At 39.7% G+C, this 21,219-nt stretch overlaps 1 protein-coding gene across 8 annotated transcripts in view; it reads left to right on the forward strand.

The window, feature by feature from the left end:
• Positions 1 to 21,219, forward strand: part of EBF1 (EBF transcription factor 1) — a 386,065-nt gene that overhangs the window by 15,824 nt on the left and 349,022 nt on the right. For all 8 annotated transcript variants that reach the window (XM_025434483.3, XM_025434487.3, XM_025434484.3 and 5 more), the window contains exon 6: positions 9,468 to 9,536. In XM_025434483.3, coding sequence (XP_025290268.3) covers positions 9,468 to 9,536 — 69 coding nt within the window. The remainder of the gene's footprint in view (positions 1 to 9,467; positions 9,537 to 21,219) is intronic.

A 21,219-nucleotide genomic window follows, 5' to 3' on the forward strand; every position in this document is an offset into this window, starting at 1 on the left:
TGGCAAATGTTTACACCTGAAAGTTATAAAAATTCATGTCACCCACAAATGAGTGTATTTATTTTGCCTGTAATCAGACATAAGCCACGCATTTGAAAATAAGAGCAGACCAAATTCACTTTCATGGCCTCAGCCAGTCCTCCACATGTGAGAGAGTAGACCAGAAAACAGCCTTTAAACTTGCAGTATAGGATTCTCCTTCTTCATAAAATAACACCAGCATAAAATAACACCTGATATATTCTGAGTAATTGGACAAAGCATGAAGATGCCACTATGCATCAGGGAAAGGCTACTAATTGCTTTGTTAGCCATGCAGGCTCTCCCTGGCACAAAGTATGCTTGGCTCCTGACTATTACTGACCAGTCGTTTTAGGCTTCAGCTGCCACTTCGGCATGGGTGGGCTTTATCTGCAGCTCATGGACTTATGGGGAAAGCAGTCTTAAAACTCCACAGGTGGGAATAAAGTAAAAAGGGCTTAGTGTGTTTTCTTACTGAAATCCCAAATATTAACTTCAATATCTGTTATTATGGATGCATGTAAAATTATTATTTTTCTTTTTAAAGAGCATACTTTCAATAGATTATTCCAGATTCCTCAGGTGTTGGACAAGTTTTCACTTCAGTGATTTGTAAAACTTGTCAATTATTCCATGAACAGGTAGCTTTTCCTTGCCTTTAAAACAGTAGCACAACCCAAAAATATGGTCATCAGTTTCTTAGAAGATATTATTAGATAAAAATAGGTGTTGTACCATATACAGCAATTGTACAGTTAAAGCTGAGTTACACTTTTCAGAATTAAATGAGTAAAATCATTTTGAAAAGCATTTAAAAAATGACCTCCTTTGTATTACTGTTTTTCTGATCATATCTCTATTTTAGCTTCCTGCAATTAGCATGTCATTAGAATGAATTTTCCATGTTCTGTTATATGTGGTTCTGGCAAATAGGGGACAGACAGGAAGATGGATCTCCAACAATAGGCCAACTAATGTCTATGTATCATAGATTTGCATCTCATATCTGTACATGTTTGGACTGTGCTAGAAATAATTCTGTTCTTGAAATACTTAAAGATATATTATGCCTTTCACACACAAGCCTACCCTCTATTAGTGCAGTTTATATTTTTCTTGTTCTTAAAATTCATTGGTCCAAAGTACTTTATTATGCTGGTTGGCGTGCTTCACTGCTGATGTTCTTTCTATTTTTCAGAAACATAAAAATAGCAAAAATAAAATTCTCAAGCCGCTGAAGGCAAATGATGATGTTTGTACTGTGTGGCTAAGAGGGAAAAGCCATATTCAAAATGTCATCCTGCTAATGTTACAGATTACGGTTTTCCTGGCTGCCTATAGATGTGTAAGGGGTACTGTTTGTTTACCAGGCCGCCATGACCCTATTACACAAACCTGTCATCTATTGTGTGGCTAACAGTCTTTTAAATTGCAAATCTGATGCTCTTTAGGGGGCTTTAGGAAAAAAATTCTCACTTTCCACACCATCCTATTTCTCTTGATTTCTTGCCTGTTGTAAGTGGAAGTTGGGATGTGCTGAATTTGCACCAGGGGTGCAAATGCAGGCTCAATTATAAGCATAAAATTAGAGTCTGTTCACCATTAATCAGCCTGGCTAATTGCTATGCACCACCATTAGCCATATGGTGTGAAAGACAGCTTGCTCTCCCCAAGATGAAATTTCTTCATTGCAGACATGAAATAGTGAGGGCCTTGGATTTTAAAATAGCTTGTTTTAGATATTTAATTTCTAAACAACTTTCTGCAGTGCTTTCTATCAAGGCTAACGGCACAATAAAACTTTGCATTTATGTCACAAAAGCTGTATATTTATAGTACATTGGAGCTATGGTAAAGGAGACACAGAGAATTTAGATCGACAAGAAAGAGCTTGGATGATTCTGTTTTGTTGCAGGCAAAGAAAAAAGAAAAAGAAAAAAACAACAACAACAACAAAAAACACCAGGGAGTTGTGTCTCAGGTGGTTGCAAATTAAAAAAAAAATTATTTTATTCTGTTGAGAGGGTAACCCCATTGCATGAGCTGGCTTAAGGATTTACTGCCATTAGATTATAATTACTGCCTCTCTTTGAGACAAAACCTCTTTGACTTGATGACATAGAACTCTTTTTGTGGGATTCTGGGAGAGTTTCTGCATTTCTGATAGTTTGGAATCTATCATACCAATTATCATTATATTTTGCTAATACTTAGTCATTAAATTCTTTAAAAAATATGCCCCCCCTCCGAAGGATTTTGTAAAGTGGGAGTCTATAAGGGATTTGATTATACGTGCATCTCAATATCCTGTGTTTAAATGTAAATGGAAAATAAGAAATATGCTTGGTGGGTGAGCCCTAGTCCCCAGCCCTCCAGGCAGGCCAAAATGATTTTCTCCTTATCTAGTGCACAGGACGATTGCAGAGGATAGGTGCTCTGTTGAGCAAGGCATTCTTTTTCCATTAGCAGTGCCCAGCCTCTTGGGGGCCTGTGCGTTCCCAGGGCAAGCCTGGCCCCTTGAAATAGTCTTTTCTTTCTTCCTCTTTTGCTAACTTGTTCTGGTTTTGTCCTTCAGATTTCTACTTAAGTATGGGTTCTTCAGCAAAGCATCCGTGGCCCTGGGCCTGAGTTATGTCCCCTTGCTTTGCACTCCTATTATATCCTATGCTTTTCCTTCATAGCACTTAGCACGTTGGAACCATATGTCCAGGGCCTGTCCTCCTTTGCTTAACTAAGAGCTCCCTGAAGGCAGAGAAGTCACTCAGCTTTCGTCTCTGCTTTAATTGTCCTATGTGTGAAATGGGGGGAAAATGTGACTTCTCTCATAGGGTGGTTGTTAAGCTTAAATGCTATAATCCCCATAAATATTTAGCATAGTCAGTACTGAGTGTCTGTTGTTACTCCTGATAGGAATAGCAGTAGTATTAGCAGTAGCATCAACAGAAGCGGGAGTAGTACCAGTGGCAGCAATATCTGCAGTGTCTAGCTAAGTACCTGGTACATAGTGGCTCAGAGTGAAAGATGATAAGTGAACACTGAAGGGAAGTGAGGTGCCCTCTACAGCATTTACATACCTTGTTCATTGGGTATGGTGGTTAAGGATATTTTCATTCATTCTTGTAGTACCTGCTATGTGCAAAGCACTGTGGAATGCAGAGCCAAAGGACTGGTCCGGTAGTAGGAGTGGTTACAGATCAGCCCAGGAGATGAGATCCGTAGGCAGATGACCAGACTGCAATGTAGACAGGGTTGTCTGTGATGAGGGGTGAAGCGAGGGACTGTGGTTGTTCAGAGAAGGGAGGATGTACCTGATGGTGGATAGTGGCCACAGGAATGAGGAGGAGGGTGAGATAGGACAGGAATTTTAGAGGGTGTATAAAGAAGTGTTTGGGCCTGTTTGTTGGTGGTCTGGCACGATTTCTCTGGGGATAGGATTGCAGGTGGGCAGGCTGAGGCTTAGAGCTGGGGAGAGAGTAAGGGTAAAAGAAAGATAACCAGCATCAGAGACATCTTTTCCCAACAGTGGATTTGAAGCTATAGGCTTACATGGGATTGGAAAGGGTAGGAGAATAGAAAGAGTAGAGGCCACGGGTATATTCTTGGGGAGTGGTAATATTTAGCAAGGAGGCAGGGTGTTCAAGAATTAGAAAAGGGAGCACTGGGTGGCTCAGTGGTTAAGCATCTGCCTTCGGCTCAGATCATGATCCCAGGGTCCTGAGATGGAGTCCTGCATTGGGTTCCCCACAGGGAGACTGCTTCTTTTTCTGCCTGTATCTCTACACCTCTCTGTGTGTCTCATGAATAAATAAAATCTTTAAAAAAATTAAAAATAAAGGAAACATTAAAAAAAGAATTAGGAGAAAGAACATTGAGCATCCAGGGCATAGAAGTGAAAGGAAAGGTATTTCCAAGATGCGGAGCCATCCATATGATAAGTCCTGGGAAATCCAGATGGATTTGCACAGAGAAAAGCACCAGAAAGTCACTGGTGAACTTTGAAAAAGGATATTCAAGTAGGTGCTGAGGCCTGGCAGCCAGATTTTGTGGGATTAGATGGCAAGGAATGATGGCGACTCTGGTGAGGAGAAAGGTAGGCGGTGAAGAAACGAATTCAAGAGAAAAGGAGAAAAAAAATTTTTTTTAAGATAGTGGGAAAACTTGACCTCTAGGTTACAAAGGGAAAGAGTGAACCTATCCTTATCACTATTAATCAAACTATTCAGATAATTCATGTATCTCATTCTGTAGCCATTTGGGCTAAACAGGAAAGATAATCTTGTTTTCTGCTGTAAAGCTTAGAGATTGAGGTGATCCTTTTCTCTAGTTGAGAGAGCCTCTACTTCTAGGAAGAGATGCCATGTCTCTAAGATGAGGATCTGCAGGTCCTGTGACGGGGAAGCATATAAATGTTGCTTGCCCTGATTTAGGAAGCTGTGTGTCAGCTCCCTGGAGATATGCCACCTTGTGTTAGCTGCTAAGGGGGAAGCTCATACGTTGGCTTTGCCCTGGGTGTGCAGAATTATCTGGGAGATGCACCATCCTGCTGGGGAAAAAGGAGGCTATATTTGAGTCCACAGTGTTTGTAGATACTGGGTACTGGATACCCACTCCTGTGACCCATGCCACATTGCCATCCTGCCTCTTGAGTTGCAGGTTGAGAAGGGATGTGAAATAGTGGGCTTCCTGCTCTATGAAAAAGTCAATCAGGAAACTCTGAGCCCCCTGATAGATGCCCACTTTGGGGGTCAAATGCCAGGTCTGTGCCTGGTACAGTAAGAGCCAAAGAAATAGTTTTCAGTGGATGAAGGTCCATCTGTCATGCAGTGATGAGGACATAATTGTCACTGCTATTTCTTTCATTGACACAATAAATTTCCCTTAAAGAGGTTTCAGGTCTCTTGTTCCATGTACTGTATTGTTTCAGCCTGAGTGTTCTGCCTTAAACAGGAGCTAATCTGTTCTCCTTTCAGCCTGTCCTCTTTGGTTAATGCCTGTCTTGTGTGTGATGGAGGTAGTGCCTACCTTTCTTGATCCTTCTGAGTTCAGTAGAAGGAACTAGGAGGCACTAGGTTTAGAGAAGAGATGAAAGAGAAGGGCGAGAAAGACTGTCATGGGGAGGAAGGGCTAGTTCCTGCTCAGGGTGGCTTTGGGCTCGGAACTAGGGAGCTGCATGTGGGGGCAGGCACTGGGGAGGGCAGATGTCAGTTCAGCCTAACGGAAGACATTTGTTCCCCAACTTGATTGATTGGTTGATTTTCAATTTTTTAGTAGGAAAGTAATATTGCAATACAAAGCAGAAGACTGGGGGCAGGGCAAGATGGCGGAAGAGTAGGGTCCCCAAGTCACCTGTCCCCACCAACTTACAAAGCAGAAGACTACAGAAGTGTGGAAATAAAATATATCCCCTCCATTCCTCCCTGCTTCTTATTCTACTCCCTACAGGTGACTTCTTTGAAGTTTCTATTCATTTATTCAAAACCTATTTCCTGAGGGTCTGCTGCTGTGCCCTGGGCTTTGTTCTAGTTGCTGGGAGTATGGGGGTGGACAAAACCATCTAGGACCTTTTCCTCATGGAGAGGCAGACAGCATAGGAGGAAGCAAATAAATATAAAATATGATGTGATGAGTGCTAGGGAGAAAAGTGAGACAGGATGAAGGAGAGCTCTGGGGGCAGTCAATCAGGGAAGGGCTTGCATAGAGATTTGAGTGAAGTGAGGGGTGAACTGGCTTGTGGCCAATTCTCTCTTCCTCTCCTCTTCCCCTTTCTCTTTCACTCTTTCCTTTTTTACTCCCAGAATTAGGACCATACCATACATACTATTTAGCAACTTGGCTTTCTTTATTCATAATTTGATTTTGACTTCTTTCCATGAGAGTGTATAAAAACCCACCTTCATCTTTTTAATGCTGTACATAATTCCATATATACATGTATATACACACATATATGTATACACACATATATGTGCAATATCTATGTCTTTTTAAAGCAGGGCTCATTCTGTAGACACTATTCTGTCACCACTCCAGGTGCAGAGTAGAGCCCAAGGCTCCCATTTGGGGAATGATGGCCATGTGATGCAGGAACATAACCCCACCCAGAGATAGGAAACCTGATGGGGGGCCATGTTTATACTTTGCCTAAAGTTTTCTTTTCGTAGGTGTTAAGTGACCTTCAGCCCCTTGATTTTGTTTTCTCTTCTTTCCTTCATTACCTCCTTTTATTACTGCTCCATCTTTCCCCTCTACACTTCTGTTCTTCACATCTGCGTTTCCCAGGGGTCCCTTGGGGCACAGCAGAGAGAAGTGGTTCTCATTTATGCTGTGCTTCAAATCATCTGGTTGTGCTCAAGGGCATTTTTATTTTAAGGGGATGAAGAAAGTGTTTAAGTCAAAGGACAAATCTCAGGCCTTGTGTGGCACTTGCTTGGGAGAGGTGGTTTGATGCATGGGGTGGGATGGGAGTGAACCTTCCTTCCATCAGCAGTGCCTGATCAGAGGGTCAGCTTGGCTTCCTCTACCCGTCACCTTCCTATTTTCTTGGGCTGTATTTCCCCTAGTACCTTACATCATTCTTGAAGTCATTCGATCAATCAATCAATCAATCAATCAATCAATATTTGAGCGTCCCCATTCTATTTCAGGTCTTACAGTACTCATTAGGTAAATAAAATTGACAGTTTCTTCCTTTATGAAGCATCTGGATTAGTAGGGGAGGAGGTTGAGAGTAGAAGGAGAGTAACAACACAGAAACACTTATGTAAGAATAATTTGCATTGTGTTACATGCCATGTTACATTGTGTTGCAAGGGAAAACCAGGAAGAGCCTAAAGGATGTCAGGGACAGCCTCCCTGGATAGAGAGTGTAGAGGCTGAGACCTGAATAGGAAGTAGAGGCTGGTCAACTAGGGAGGGGTTTGAGGAAGAACAGGCCAGGTTGGGAGACCTGCCCAGGCCTGGGCACAAGGTCAGCCTGAGTGAGGCCTATCAGAGAGACTGGCCAGTGGGGTTGGAGGTTGGCAAGTCAGAGGAGAGTGACAGGAAGCTGGGAGGTGGTCTGACATCATGTCATGCCATAGATCTATTCTAAGTGCTATGGGAAGCCATGAAAAGGTTTTGGTTGGTGAAGTGACACAGTCCCATTGACATTTTGAAAAGATCACTCTGGCTGTTATAGGAAGTAAAGAGTGGAGGCAGCAAGGCTAGATGGGAGGCCACTGCAGTAGTCCAAGTGAAGAATGAGAGTGACATGGATGAGGGTGATGGCAATGAGGAGAGAGAACCAGACATGACATATAGATTCTGCTCTGAACTTGCCATCATGTAAGGTAGAGCCCCTGGAGGGCACTGACTCTGGTGAGGGTTTAACCATCAGGAACTTGCCTTGCCCACCCACTGTTTGGGGAAAAAAGTGGGGGAGTATGGAAAAAGATGAAGAGAAATAGGCCTTCTCACCCACTGGTTTTCTTCCTGGGTAAAGGGGACATGAGATCTGTTGATTGGCAGCTATTGGAGACCTGCTGCTTTTGCAGAGTACAGAGCAGCTTTGCTCAGGTTCAGAGGAAGAGAAGGTCAGAGGAGGAAGGAGCAAGGAGTGATAATGATGCTATGATGCTAACCTTTGTGGAGCAGCTAGTAGGACCAGTCGCAGAGCCCAGCTTTATACCCTGATTGCATTGAGTCTGCACCCTGGCACTTGGAGGTGGGCACCAAAGTTGTCCATGATACAAATGAGGAAACTAAGATTCCATCACCTTGCTTAAGGTGGTACAGGTGGTAGCTCTGTCTGATGCTGGAACCATTTGTTCTTAACTACTACACTCTTCTGGCAAGCATTTGAAATGTAAGTGTAGGGGATCACAGTGGAAAGATCATGATGTTTAGTTTTTAATTTTTTATTTTTTTGCAAGCATTCCAATCAGGGTACTTCTCATTCCTTGTTTCTTCATCTGCCTCTTCATTGAGACACTTTGTGCTTTCTATCTCCACAGTCCCATTAGAACTTAGGGCTAAAGGAAATAGTTCCCTTTGAATCAGAAAGGGAAAGCTATAAGGTAGGTGTAGTGACGTTCAGCTGGGGCTTTGACAAAGGAGATAGAGTTCTTACTATTGCTTTCTGAAGATATGAGAGACAAAGAGAATTAACACCAAATTTGGAAGCTGATTCTTTTCTCAGAGATATAGTCATAGTCAGGAAAGAGACTTCCCAACTTTGGTGAAAGACTCTCCATCCAGGAGTGTATTTCTGGGTCCTGAAAATGCAGTTCAATGTTTGGTTCCCTCTAGAAGCTTTCTAAATTTAGGCCCTATGATTCACTAAGTCAAATGTGTGTGTGCGCACGCGCACACATGTGCGCGTGTGCGTGTGTGTGCATACATGCCTGTGTAAGAAAGAGGGAGAAAAGTGCATATTTTATTGGTGGCACATCATAATGTAGAACCCTTGGATAACTTTCTCACCTCCTTTACTAATCAAACAGTGTGCCTTTATAGTGTGCCCCTGGGTGTAGAGTGACCAAGGCACACATATTTTATTTGCAAACAGGTTTCAGATGGATAGTTCTCCATCGATCATGGATAATTTTTGAAAAACCTTAATTTTTCACCGCCTGGAAGCATCCAGGTTTTACAGAAACCGACAGCCTTATCATCAGAGCTGGGGTGGGATTTTGATAGTGGGTGCTTTTCTTGTCCTTGGCTGCTTTTTCTCTAACCTAATCAAGAGCATCCACTGTCAAGGCTGTGCTAGCTTTTGGATCAACTGTCCATAATGCTTCCAGAAAACTTAAATGATGGCCAGCATAGGACATAGAAGCCAGACAACATGTGGATGTCCACTTTGTTTTATCTTGCCTTTTCTTCGTCTTCTTTATTATGTTGTACTTTTATTCTCATGAAGATGGTTCAAAAGCAAACCGTTATAGCTTTAGGATTTTGGGCAGGCTACGGTTGAAGAAAGCATCTCCCTTGAAAGGGAAAGGAGAGGAAAAAGGAATCCATTTAATACAGAATGACTGGAGGGGGAGAAATCACTCATACCTCATTATTGACGCGTTCCACACAATTAGAGTGATCTTGAGGGAAGAACGTTTGAGCCACCCACAACCCTGAATATTCTCATTGGGTAGATATAATAATAATGCATTTCACAGTGAACTCCTCAATGCTGCGGGCAGTTATGGGGAGACCCCATCTTAGGGCTGTCAGTGTGGCTCCAGGAGAGTCTCTCTTCCTCCCTCCTTCTTTGTTCAGGGAGAGGTTAAGCCTGGCCATTAACCCATAGGCGACCCACATACAATTTTCTGTCCCAGGGATCCGTTGATTGCCAGGTATGGCTTTGTGGTAATTCTAGCATTTGCAACCCAGCAATTTGAACCTTCTGTCTGCCTAAATGATGATTTTACATTGTAATGGTTGTACTAAATCCTTTCGCTTTTGCTCCATAGCCGCTGTTGTGACAAGAAGAGCTGTGGCAACCGAAATGAGACTCCCTCAGATCCAGTGATAATTGACAGGTAGGGACCACTCTGCTTTCACTGGATTCTTATTCCTCATTATAATGAAACACCTGCCTTGTGTCGCTCATGGGCGAGGGTGAGGAACGCATGTGGCCGAAATTTGCCTGTTGGCCATGACTAGTCTGCGCCGAGCTTTTGCGATTCCTGGGAAAACCATATGGAATGTTCTTTGGAGGCCCGTTTTCTTGGATTGCTTCGGTTTCGCGTCTGATTCATGATCTTAAAGGAATATTTTTTTCTTTCCTGACTTTCTGTGGCTCAATCCTCATGCTGTGCCAGGAAGCTTCAGAAATAAAATAATAATAGTTTGTGATTTATGAAATGTGGTTGGGTGCTTATAAATATTTAACTTTTATTTGAAAAATGTTTGAATCATTATCACTTTTAGCTACAGTAGTTCTGTTGGACGTAATCCATCTACATTTTAGGGTTTTATTTATGCATAAAAGCAGTTTTAAAGAGATCTGTGAACCAAGACTTTCTACTCTTATCTCCCGGCATTTGATGGTAGCTCATACTGTATTGTAAGTTGATTAATTTATCCTGCTTGTCTTAATTATTGTGTTTTTAAACAGATCCATATTACTAATCTGACATGACCAGGTAAATCACTGTAGAACAATAAATCTGTTTTAGTTGTTTGGTGCAATTTGGAATCGGTGTGTGCACATATTATGCAGAGTTGCATCCCAAATATTCATTTTACATTTTAATTATTGAAATTCATTGTATGGAAACATGTATGATAAACCATTGTTACATAGCATTACTCATTGAGAATTAAATGGCCTGGAAGGTTTATAGATACTGTCAGTTGTCAGTTAGGAAAAGCTAGCACCCTCCACTAGCTGGAAGAGTCTTACAAATTAGACGGACTGATCTGATCCCTCATTGAGAAAATTAACAGCTGAACAAAAGTTCCTTTTGAGTTTGGTAATAATGATTTTTACCAAAAACAAAACAAAACAAAACCCCAAACATACCCTATCTATCTGTCTTTCCAATTCTTTACCTTTTGGGGTTTACTTTATTGTTTTTAGTTGACTGAAAAACTGCTTCATCGTAATTTATGTCAAAACATTGATTTGTTCATTTGGATTCATATGATTCTTCAGGCTTAAACCCAATTTTGATTGCCAAGTAGCTTTATAAAGCTTACATTTCAATCAGGTATTTTCACTAAACATCTCTCTAATAGTCACTCAAAACATACACCCTTGCTTGATAACCGAGTGTTGTTAATATGCTTGATTCAAAAATTAATACATGTGGATGTTTAGTGTGAAGTGAGGTTGTGTGCTGCCTATAGAGCTGGAATAGCATGTTTGTCTGCAAGAGCAGACGCGCCATTCGTGTAATTCCTTTTTCTGCAATGGAAGATAAATCTTCGAATGAAAAAGGTCAAAAATAAATATAACCTTTATGCTGTTTGTTTTATTTAAATCCATCTCTCCGAAATACCATTTGTTATTTTAAACAAGTTTTTCTTATGCTTCTGTTAAAAAGAAAGTGTTCTGATCAAAGGACCAGTCCAAATATTCCCCTAAACTTTGAAACTATAAGCATTCTGTTCTCCCGCACAGTTCCTTTTGGTGTACATGATGACAAGCAACCGTACTTTGCCACCCGCAATGAAAACACTTCTTTTGCTTGTGAATGGGTTAAGCTTTTAAGTTCTTCATTTGGTTTTAAGCCGTGACTCTGATATAGAAGGTTGATATGACTGTGGTTTGAATAACATTTGATTTTGACCTGTTCTTGTGGGTTGCGATGGCATAAGAAACTTGACTCAGCAGCGCTGTAATTAGCCCGGCCCGTGTTTTTGAAACAGGATTGTGTTACCTGGATTGCATTAGTGTGGCTTCTATTGTTGCCGCCTAGCATCTGTCCCAGTAGGGTACTTAAAACCTTTTCTTGGCTGGGGTAGTTCAAACAATTTAGGCAAAATAAGTATGCACTTTATACTGTTGGTGGCTTGAGAGATATTACTCATGACATTTCTCCTTTTCATTTTTTCCCTTTTTGGTTTGACAAAGTAGAAAACAGTGTGTAGCCAATGTTGGTCTCTTAAGAGAGGAGTATTTTAAAAACGGCTGAAACCCAGTGGATCTGCAGAAGCCTCAACATATGTTTATTTGCTGGCGATTGCCACTGTCTCCCATGAACTGTCTTTTCAAGCAGTGATGCCAGCTGATATGCAAAACCCCATTTAGCTATTTTTATTTGCATCTGAGTTTTCAGAATTTATTTGTCCTTGAGTCTGCCAAAGGTTTTAAAAGCTCCAGCCCTGTCTATGCTGATATGTGAAACTTTCATTTTTAACAATGAGGGAAGAAAATAACAACAAGAAAAGAACTCACACAAGGAAGGGCAAAATAGAAAAGATTTTTCAATTCCATAAAATTGCTGCAAAGGAAAAAAAAATGATGGCAACTGTGTTTGAATTTCATAGTTTCCAATTTGATTCTATATTACTGATTGCATAATATCTGCGTTACGTGCTTAGGGTTTGATTTGCTTTCAGATTTATGGATGTGAATCTCTGCATATTTTGCAAAAATAGGTTATGGGGCCTGCATTCAGTAGCAATAGTAACTGTTTTTACAAGATGCATACAATATGCAATTATAGAGCTGAAGGTATAGGCAATCACTGTGTTAGGATTTAGCATAGTTTTAACACGAAGTCACCTTTTGGGCACCAATAATTTTTAGCTCCCTTTGCTTGTCCTTCGGATTTTGGAAGAACACTGCTATTTTTATCAGTCAAAAGACTTTTAGCAGTGGTTATTCAGGAAAACTATTTATAGGATAGATAGAAGAGGTTTTCTGGTCATACGGTAATGGTGCAGGGTAAGCTATTTTCTGTGTTGAATTTTGGCTAGATTATTTGCTGCCAGTGATTTGGGGACATCAGCATGGCATATTCTATCAAAAAAGTGGGATTAACAAAATCAGCAGTTGCATGTCATGATTTAGAAAATGGGTTTCTACTTCCTTCTTTTATAATAGCATGCAACAAAGTAAGAAAAACATGAATGACCCAAATTCTTTTTTACATTTGTGACAATTTGTCAAGTCACTTCAAAAAAGTTTATAGGAAAATTTCTGTGAATGTAGAAGGTTTGTGTGTGAAGTTGACTGCCAGGTCATATTTCAGTCTGATGCCAAATGGCTTGATTAAGAATTATAAAGACCAGGATGTGCCCAATGATCCAGATATTTGGGCTATGTAGACATGGAAAAAGTCATATATGTTATGTTTAATAACCGATGACCAGGAACTAAAAAGAGCAAATTTCATTATCATTGAGGTAAACGGCTATGTGTGGTAATTGTTGTTAAAATAAAAAAGTAAAAACCGACTTACTGTTATTAAATTAAGGTGGAGATTGATTTAACATATTCACACAGTAACTCATATTTGAATTCAAAAGGTTTGCAATAAAATTCATGTTTAGAAATTGAATAAATTGTAGTTTTATTACCACATTGGATATCCTTGTGTCCTAACCTTTTTCCTTGGAGTTATCTTAGTTCAATAAATAAAACCTCATTAGACTATTCCCATTTCAACGAGTTTATTAAATTTTGCAGGAGTAATTAGCATAAGCTGTGCTAATTTTTCTGGAAGACTAATGAGGGAGGTTCTTAATTAGGTTTACTTTGTAAGAATCAGAAAAGATGGTAATGACAAAAGTCACACAGGGTAGTCTGAATCGGGAACCCAGTTTTTCTGAATCTATAAAAAAATCTTCCATTTTTAATATGGAAACTTCTTTATAAATACTTGATCTGAACATATGAAGTGTGCAGGCTGTTATTGCATATCTAGTTAGTTACGATTACCATCCATTCTTGTTGTGCTTCACAAAACTCTTTATTTTCCTATCTTTGACTCACTAAGCTATCTTTGAGCGATGACATGGGTGAATGCAGATGGTCTTACAAAAACATTTCTTTCTCCCAATTATATCATAGGATTCCTTTTACAGAGAGCCCTGAAGTTTCCAGCCCGATTAGTTTTGCTTATTTCCAGTAGGGCAGGTTAGGGTATGGCTCAATATCTGTTTGTTTGTTTCTTTGGTTTTTCAATTTAGGATCAGTGTGACTGATGAAATAGACCACCAAGTAAAGGGAGAAAATAAGTGCCCAATTCTTCATGTCCTTGTACTGTGGATCCTGGGTAGTTAACAAGTGGCATTTTTTCATTTACTAGAAGTAACAAAGGGTGAAATTCTTCCTCAAATTATGTTTTCCAGTCTCATGTGAATTTAGACATAGTCCTTTTGAGATATAACGTGCTTGAGTAACCTGCAAGTTTGGAGTTCCTCATAGCTGGTATTAAAAACATGGATTTTTAAAGCCTATTGACTAATATACCCCTAAAAATTTTGGATTTGCTTATTATAACTTTAACAGATTTGTCTTTTTTTCCATTTATAAGATCCTTATATCTGTGTTTGAGATGTAAGCTTTGTGATACATTTTTAAATATACATGAATTTTATAACATGAGAAACCTAGCTTGTTTAGAATTACTCCTCTTCAGGCCATACTGACCGAAGGGAGTCCTAAAAAAGAAAGAAAGAAAAAAAGCCTGTATTTGTCTTTTCCAAGATTGTCTAAAGATCTAGATCACTTTCATTTAGGCAATACTAGTTGGATTTGCTTTATGATTATTATCTGATATAGAATGTTAAGGAGTGAAAGTAATACAAAGCTTACTTTACCTGTTGAATTTACAGGACACACATCACATGAAAAGCTTGACCATGTCAGGGTTGTTCAGAGAAGAAATTTTACTTAAGATCCATTCTTAAGCTGAGAGGTGTAAATGCTATGACTGAACTTTCTAGAAAAGCCCAATGTTGTCTTGTCAACATCTAATTTCCTGAGTAAATTGGCCTGATGTATTTGTATAAGATTATGTGTCCACCTATATAATAAGACAATAGTAAAACTTTAGAATTATCATAGAGTAAGGTGGGGCATATAATCAAGTCCTCAACTACGGAAATATATACTTTGTTGCAAATGAGGCTTTTCGTCAGAGTTTCATTTCATTGACTTTCAACTCTTTTTATTTTGGCTTCTACCCAGTTTTTAGAAGGACCCACCACTACAGATAATCATGCTGTGAGATACACAAACTGTTGTCTGGGGCGTGAGCAACCAGAGGTGTAAATGCATTTCTTGGAGTTTTGATAAACCTTCATACCATCTGATTTCCTAACCTTGAATGCTCGGTTAAAATAAAAAGAGGGAGAATTCACCCTTTAAAATTGCCCCAGGCAGGATAATTGCTGTCTTCTTTGTTGTATTGAGAGGTTTGCATTTTTCCAAAAGTGAAAAGCCAGCATTGACATTGAGCATGAATTTATGGTTGTTTATTAACCCTAGTGTATTTAAACATTTGTTTTCTCAGTGGGAATTCCTATGTGATTATTAGCGATGAGGCTTATGTGAGAAAGTATCATTCTAAATTTTATCACATATCAGATAATACCATTCTGAATATGAGATGAGCTGGGTACGTTTGTGTGCTGTTTGCTACCGTGATAGGAAAATAACAAATACAATAAGCTAATAGCAGTCTGTATTCCATTTGCTACCAGCTATTCCCAAATACACAGCCAGGATACATTAACATGCATTTCAAATATGCTGACAATATATCATAATGCAAAGTACTTTTACATGGTATTATACTCCTGCAGACACTGTATAATGAACAACAGTGGTTTTCCTGTAAAGGAAGTAATGGCAGCAACTTCCAAGAAATGTATTTAACGAAGCTTCAGAGAATCAGCAGTGTATGTGTGTAACTGGCCCAGGCGTCTGCTTGTAGTGTGTGTTTTTATCCCTTGTCCTCATAACTTTGCTTTTGTGACAGTTTTGAAAAATACAGAAAAGCAGTACAAAGTCCCCTGTGTGTCATCTAGCAACTTTGCATAGTCAGTTTGTGATGAGAACATATCACTATATTAAATATGCTTTTACTCTTCTAACAGAAGTTGCTTAGAATGGGAAAAAAAAACCCCAAAACCCTCCCCAAGTGCAACTCTCCATTGATAAATTCCCCTCACTCCTCCCTACTGCCAGCACCTGATCAAACTCTCTAAGAAGAATTGACCAGATTTTAAAAACCTCATTTAAACTTTTCTTCATATAAAGAGATGGTATTTTGGTCATTTTAATTTGCATGAGGCATTATCTGAAACAGACTACTAATTCCTCATTCTCCCCTCTCCCATGTCCGTCCCATCCTTCCTTTTACAAACTGTGTAACTCTACCCTGTCCTGGACAATATAAAAGTGACCTAAATACTCCAATTGCAATCAATGAAATATGGTGAACAGTACAGGTTTGTTTTTGGTTGCTTACTGGCTTTAAAGGTGTGGGTAGATGAAGATAAATCTCCCTCGCAAACTCTCTAGTTACAAGCCTTTGTCCAGAAGCAAATGAAGGTTTTAACGTTACAGTACTTATTGTAATAGAATTTTAATTGCCTTAATCCTGCTAAAGTGTGAAGCTGAGTGTGTGTGTGTGTATCTGCCTGTGTGTGTGTGTGTGTGTGTGTGTGTGTGTGTTCTTCATGGGAAGGGGAATCAAGCCAAAAAAAAAAAAAAAGACCCTGCATATTTTCAATTGGAGGGTGTGTGGGGGTCACATATGGTAAATGATGCAAACTTAATGAATCTGATTCGGAGGGAAAAGAATGCCAGTGGCGTTTCATCCATGCCATCTACACTCCACTTTCAGTGGGAACAGAGTGGTCTTCGCTGTGCTTTGCGGATTTTTATTTTTGAAGGTGAAGTGCTTCGTTTCAGTTCCAAACTTGCCTGCAGACCCTACTTGGAAAGACTTAACTAGACACGCCGGCAAATGATATAGCTCGATCCCACACAATAACCTCCAAAATGGCACTCGGTAACTATACCATCCCGCTAACTGTTTGAGGCACAAGAGTTTTGTAATATAATATAAAGTAATAGTGTTAGCCAACACATCTTTAATAAGATATTGTTCGTGCCTTTGCCATATGCTACAGAGCAGCCTCTCACTCGGTGGGCCTTTTGATTCCTCTCAATAAGATTATTTCAAATACTCTAATCCTGAATCATTGACATGAATACAAAAGCCTAGTGACATCTAATAGATGCCTCTTAGCTTTGCTTTTCCTCTTGTTCCTTTCCTTTTTCTTCTCTTTTTACCTGACAAAAAGCTTATAGACACTTGGGCTCTGTCTCTCAGTAGCAGCATGGGGGGCTCCTCATGAAGTATAAAGGAGGAGAAAGCACTGACAGAGGCCCGATAAGCTACAGAGTGAAGGACCATAGATTAAAAGTAAATGCCAGTAAATCCTACCCTGTACACTTACTTGTTCTTTTATTGTTTTCTTTAACACTTTCAGTGCCAGGGCAGAGAAAAAAAGAGAAAATAATAATTAGATTGCACATTGCATTTTTAAACATAGACCTGGTTGCTATACAGATTGTGGAGAGTTTTGGCAAGATTCTCAGATTTTGGTTCATGTAAAGTTTGTGATGGTTAAAAAAAAAGCCCTTTTAATCAGTATCAAGAATCCCCCAAAACTTTTTTGCTCATTTGCTGCGTGATTGACCAAATATTGATACTATGTGTATGGGGAGGTGGATGAGTAGACCAGAAGAGCCCTTGTCTGGGATGTGTTGAACACTCATGACGTGACATTTCAGGATTGAAATAACTTTTTGTCTTTCTAATCAATGAATTGGAAGTTAGCAAATGGAAATGTTAGGATGTTTTACTCCACGGTATCAGCTGCTGCTTTTTCGTATGGCCTCAGACCCCGCTAGTACCCTGAGCACTCTGCCTGCACCGGATGGTGCTCTCCACTCAGGCTGACAACTTTTCAGATGGTCAGAGGTTGTTTTCTCCTCCATCTTTCTTAGAGCAACCATGATTTGACTAATGCTTTTTTTTTTCCTGTTTTATCTAAATATCAGACAATCATTCTATTTGCAACTTATTTATTATTGTTCAATAGAGCAATAGTTTCCTCCTATTTTCCATACACTTCCCTTTTATTAGTATGCTGATGTTTTTAGTGTCTTAAAACACCATTTTAGTAGTCTCAGATGCCTTATTGAAGTTTTCTCACAAAATGGGAAGTTAGTTTGGAGAACCTTCATCCCACATCAGGTTTGATTTCTTTTACACCCACACCTACATACACACACACACACACAAACACACATATACTCTTTACAAAGACAAAAACAAAGATGAAAAATGAGAGGTCTCTTTTTTATTTATTAGAAAGTTCTTTAGAAAGTTGGTTATCTTTTTTTTTATTTTTAAAAGATCATTTATTTATTTAATTATTTATTTATTCATTCATTCATTCATTCATTCATTCATTTGAGAGAGAGAGAGAGAACACAGAGAGGGAGAAACAGACTTACCACTGAGCAAGGAACCCAATGCGAGGCTCAATCCCAAGACCCTGGGATCATGACCTGAACCGAAAGCAGATGCTTGACCCAGTGAGCTGCCCAGTTGCTCTGAAAGGTGGTTATCTTTGAAATTATTACAGACAATGTTGCAAAGCCATGTTTCTCTATACAATCTTGGTGTTTTCTTAAAACCAGATTATAATCTCAGATGAATGGTGTACATTTCAGAATATCTTTAAAAATTTGAGTCCTTGGACGCCTAGGTGGCTCAGTGGTTGAGCATCTGCCTTTGGCTCAGGGCATGATCCCAGAGTCCTGGGATTGAGTCTCCCATCAGGCTCCCTGCAGGGAGCCTGCTTCTCCCTCTGCCTATGTCTCTGCCTTTCTCTCTGTGTCTCTCATGAATGAATAAATAAAAATCTTTAAAAAATTGACATTCTTTTTGAGGCTGTGGAGGTGGGAGTGTCCTATTCTAGCCATTCATTGTTCTCTTAAAGACTAGCATCTGAATCCTGGCCTATAAACACCTTAACACAGAACAAATAAAATCCTTGACTGTTATGAGTGGCATGGTCACTCACATCTGAATGGTACTTGAAAGTTTTGGAGACCTTTATAATATTTCAGAGAATTCTCTTCACACAAATGTGAGGGCACAGATTAACTCCATTTTACAGTGGGTATACTGAGGCATGCAGCCTAAGGAACTTTGTCAGTGACAAAGCAAGTGATTAGAAATCCTATCTCTTAGATCTCAGCTTGATTTTTTTCCCTTCTCAATTGCCCAGGAAAGAAACAAATGCTGTTTTCAGTAGTTCATGTAGTCTTATTTTTCTTAGTATCCATAATTCACCCTTGGTCCATGGATTAACCCAAACCTTTGTATCTAAACAATTTTTCTTAGGAGATTTGGCACTTTGCTTTCCAGATTTTTAATATGTTAATAATAATAGCATGACATGTAAATTATTGAACCCATTGCTGGGACAATATTTAAATTCTCATGTCCTCATCTATTTTGATGAGTAGATGAATGTGTGTCTCATTGGGAAAAAGCAGGCCTTAATCCAAAGAGAAATCTGGGACAAAGGCAGAGTATGATGGCAAAGGCATAAAGTCCTTTAACTGAGGATCAGATCCCCTCACTGCTACGTACCAATACCTGAGCTTCAGGGGGTTCAGCTTTCCCATCTTTAAAATGGGAAAAGTCATTTCAATTTTGAAGAGTTGTGAGGGTTAATAGATCTAGTACAGGGCATGGTACATATTAGGTGCTTGAAGTCATATTAGGTGCTTGCAATTTGAACGTAATGTATTCTGTGTGGATTGTTATTCCTAATGTGATGATGGCTATGAGACTTTCTTATAAGCAAAATTGCCTTACTGAAGTTTATCATAGTAACTAAGTCCCCTTGGATGAGGATTCATTCATTTTTTTCTTTCCACAAATATTTATTGAGCCTTTACACCAGTCACTGCTTTCAGGGTTGAGGCTGTAACAGTGACTAAGACATGCATTTTTCCTGCCCTCATGGAGCTTTCAGTGTCTCAGAATTGAAAAAACCCTCCAATAATTTGGAATATTAACAAAGAATTAAGGTTAACAAAGGTTAAAAAGAATATATTGATTTAAGGAAAATAGAAGACTGCTATTTTAGATGGGGAACACAATCAGAGGAAAAAGATCCCTGCATTGAAGTTGCCTTTTAGCTTTTACTCAGTGGTATTGAACTTGGGCAAACTCCGGGGCTTTATATTGCAGCCTAAAGGCAGTCCACACATTGGTTAAGACCGCAGGCTGTGGAGTCACAGCACCTTGGATCAAATCCCAGCTCTTCCACTGTTGACTTGGGCTGTGGGTAAATCACTGAACTTTCCTAAGCCTCAGTTTCTTCATCTGTAAGACCAGGGTAAGAGTAGTAGTTCATAGGATTGTGGTGAGGAATAAGTGGATAATACATGGAGAGTACTTAGCACAATACCTGACACATATATCATATTCAAAGATGGATGTTATTTTTAAAAATAAGGACTGCAGTGAAGAGATCACTAAGATTCTTCCCAGCTCTGAAATTCTAATTTTAGTTCCCTCCGGTATTGCTGAGGCAGGTGAACTCTGGGAGGTGGACTGGAAGCCTCAGAGGGCAGTGATATGTGTGTGCTGGTCGAAGCTATATCCCCAGCACTCAGCTCAGTGTCCTCACTGCCTTGTAGTAAGTGCTTGGGGTATGTTTTTGTGAAATGGAAGAAAGGATAAAAGCTAGAAATGCAGTTGTTGAAACTGGTGGGCTCATCTCTCTGCATAAAGACAGGCTTGTTATAACTACACAATAAAGTGAAAATGCACTGCCATTAAAGAATGATGAGAAACAGAAAATGTAAGATAAAATATTAAATTTGTTACACTTAAAAATGTTAATCTTCACACGATTACCATGCAAATCCCCTCATTGCCTAACTATTTAATTGATCAAGTAAATCACAGAGCAGACAAGTAAGTGAAAAACCCTGCTGTTGACATTCTCACAAAGCACATTTTCAAGAATATATTCTGTTAACTACTATGTCTATTACACACGATCACGTGAATTTAAAACACTCACACACACACAGACACACAGCATCCTTTGCAAACAAGCAGATTTTAGAGAGTTTGGGAGAAAGCTTTATTTTTGTATGGCAACTTTTGTGATTCCCATTATTACACCAAATGTGAAGTCAGTGTTAGGGTAACATGGTTCAGCAGTGTCTTTGTTTTATATAACGTTAGAAGACTGAGGAATTCACCCCTTTTTCTCTCAGGCAGGTATAATTGACATGTTACTCCAGTGATTGAAGGGTTAATGAATTCTCTCCCCACCTCCCCAACTCTCTTCCTCTCTCTCCCTCCCCCAACCCCCTTGTCCCCCACCTCAATCCCATCATGTGCCTGGTTGACTCTGAAAGAAGGGGCTTGAAGTTGCCCACAGGGCATCCCTTTTCCCAGCCTTCTCCAAGGCCACCTGGGCAGACGGGAGCTTGCCTCCTGTCCTTAGGACACAAAATCCAATCAGGCAGAGCGTCTGCCGGGCTCTCTGACCTGCTGGCTGGGAAGAGGGAGGAGAAGCAGAGGCCACTCACATTTGATAGGCTGATCACTGTGGCTTTAGGGGGCTCCTGCATCTACTGGAGGAAGGAAGTTCTCCCTATTTTCAAGATAAGGTGCCATCCATGAGAGCGATGTGCTGAACTAATCAGGT

The sequence above is a fragment of the Canis lupus genome, chromosome 4, assembly GCF_003254725.2.
Source record: "Canis lupus dingo isolate Sandy chromosome 4, ASM325472v2, whole genome shotgun sequence".
NCBI lineage: Eukaryota > Metazoa > Chordata > Mammalia > Carnivora > Canidae > Canis > Canis lupus.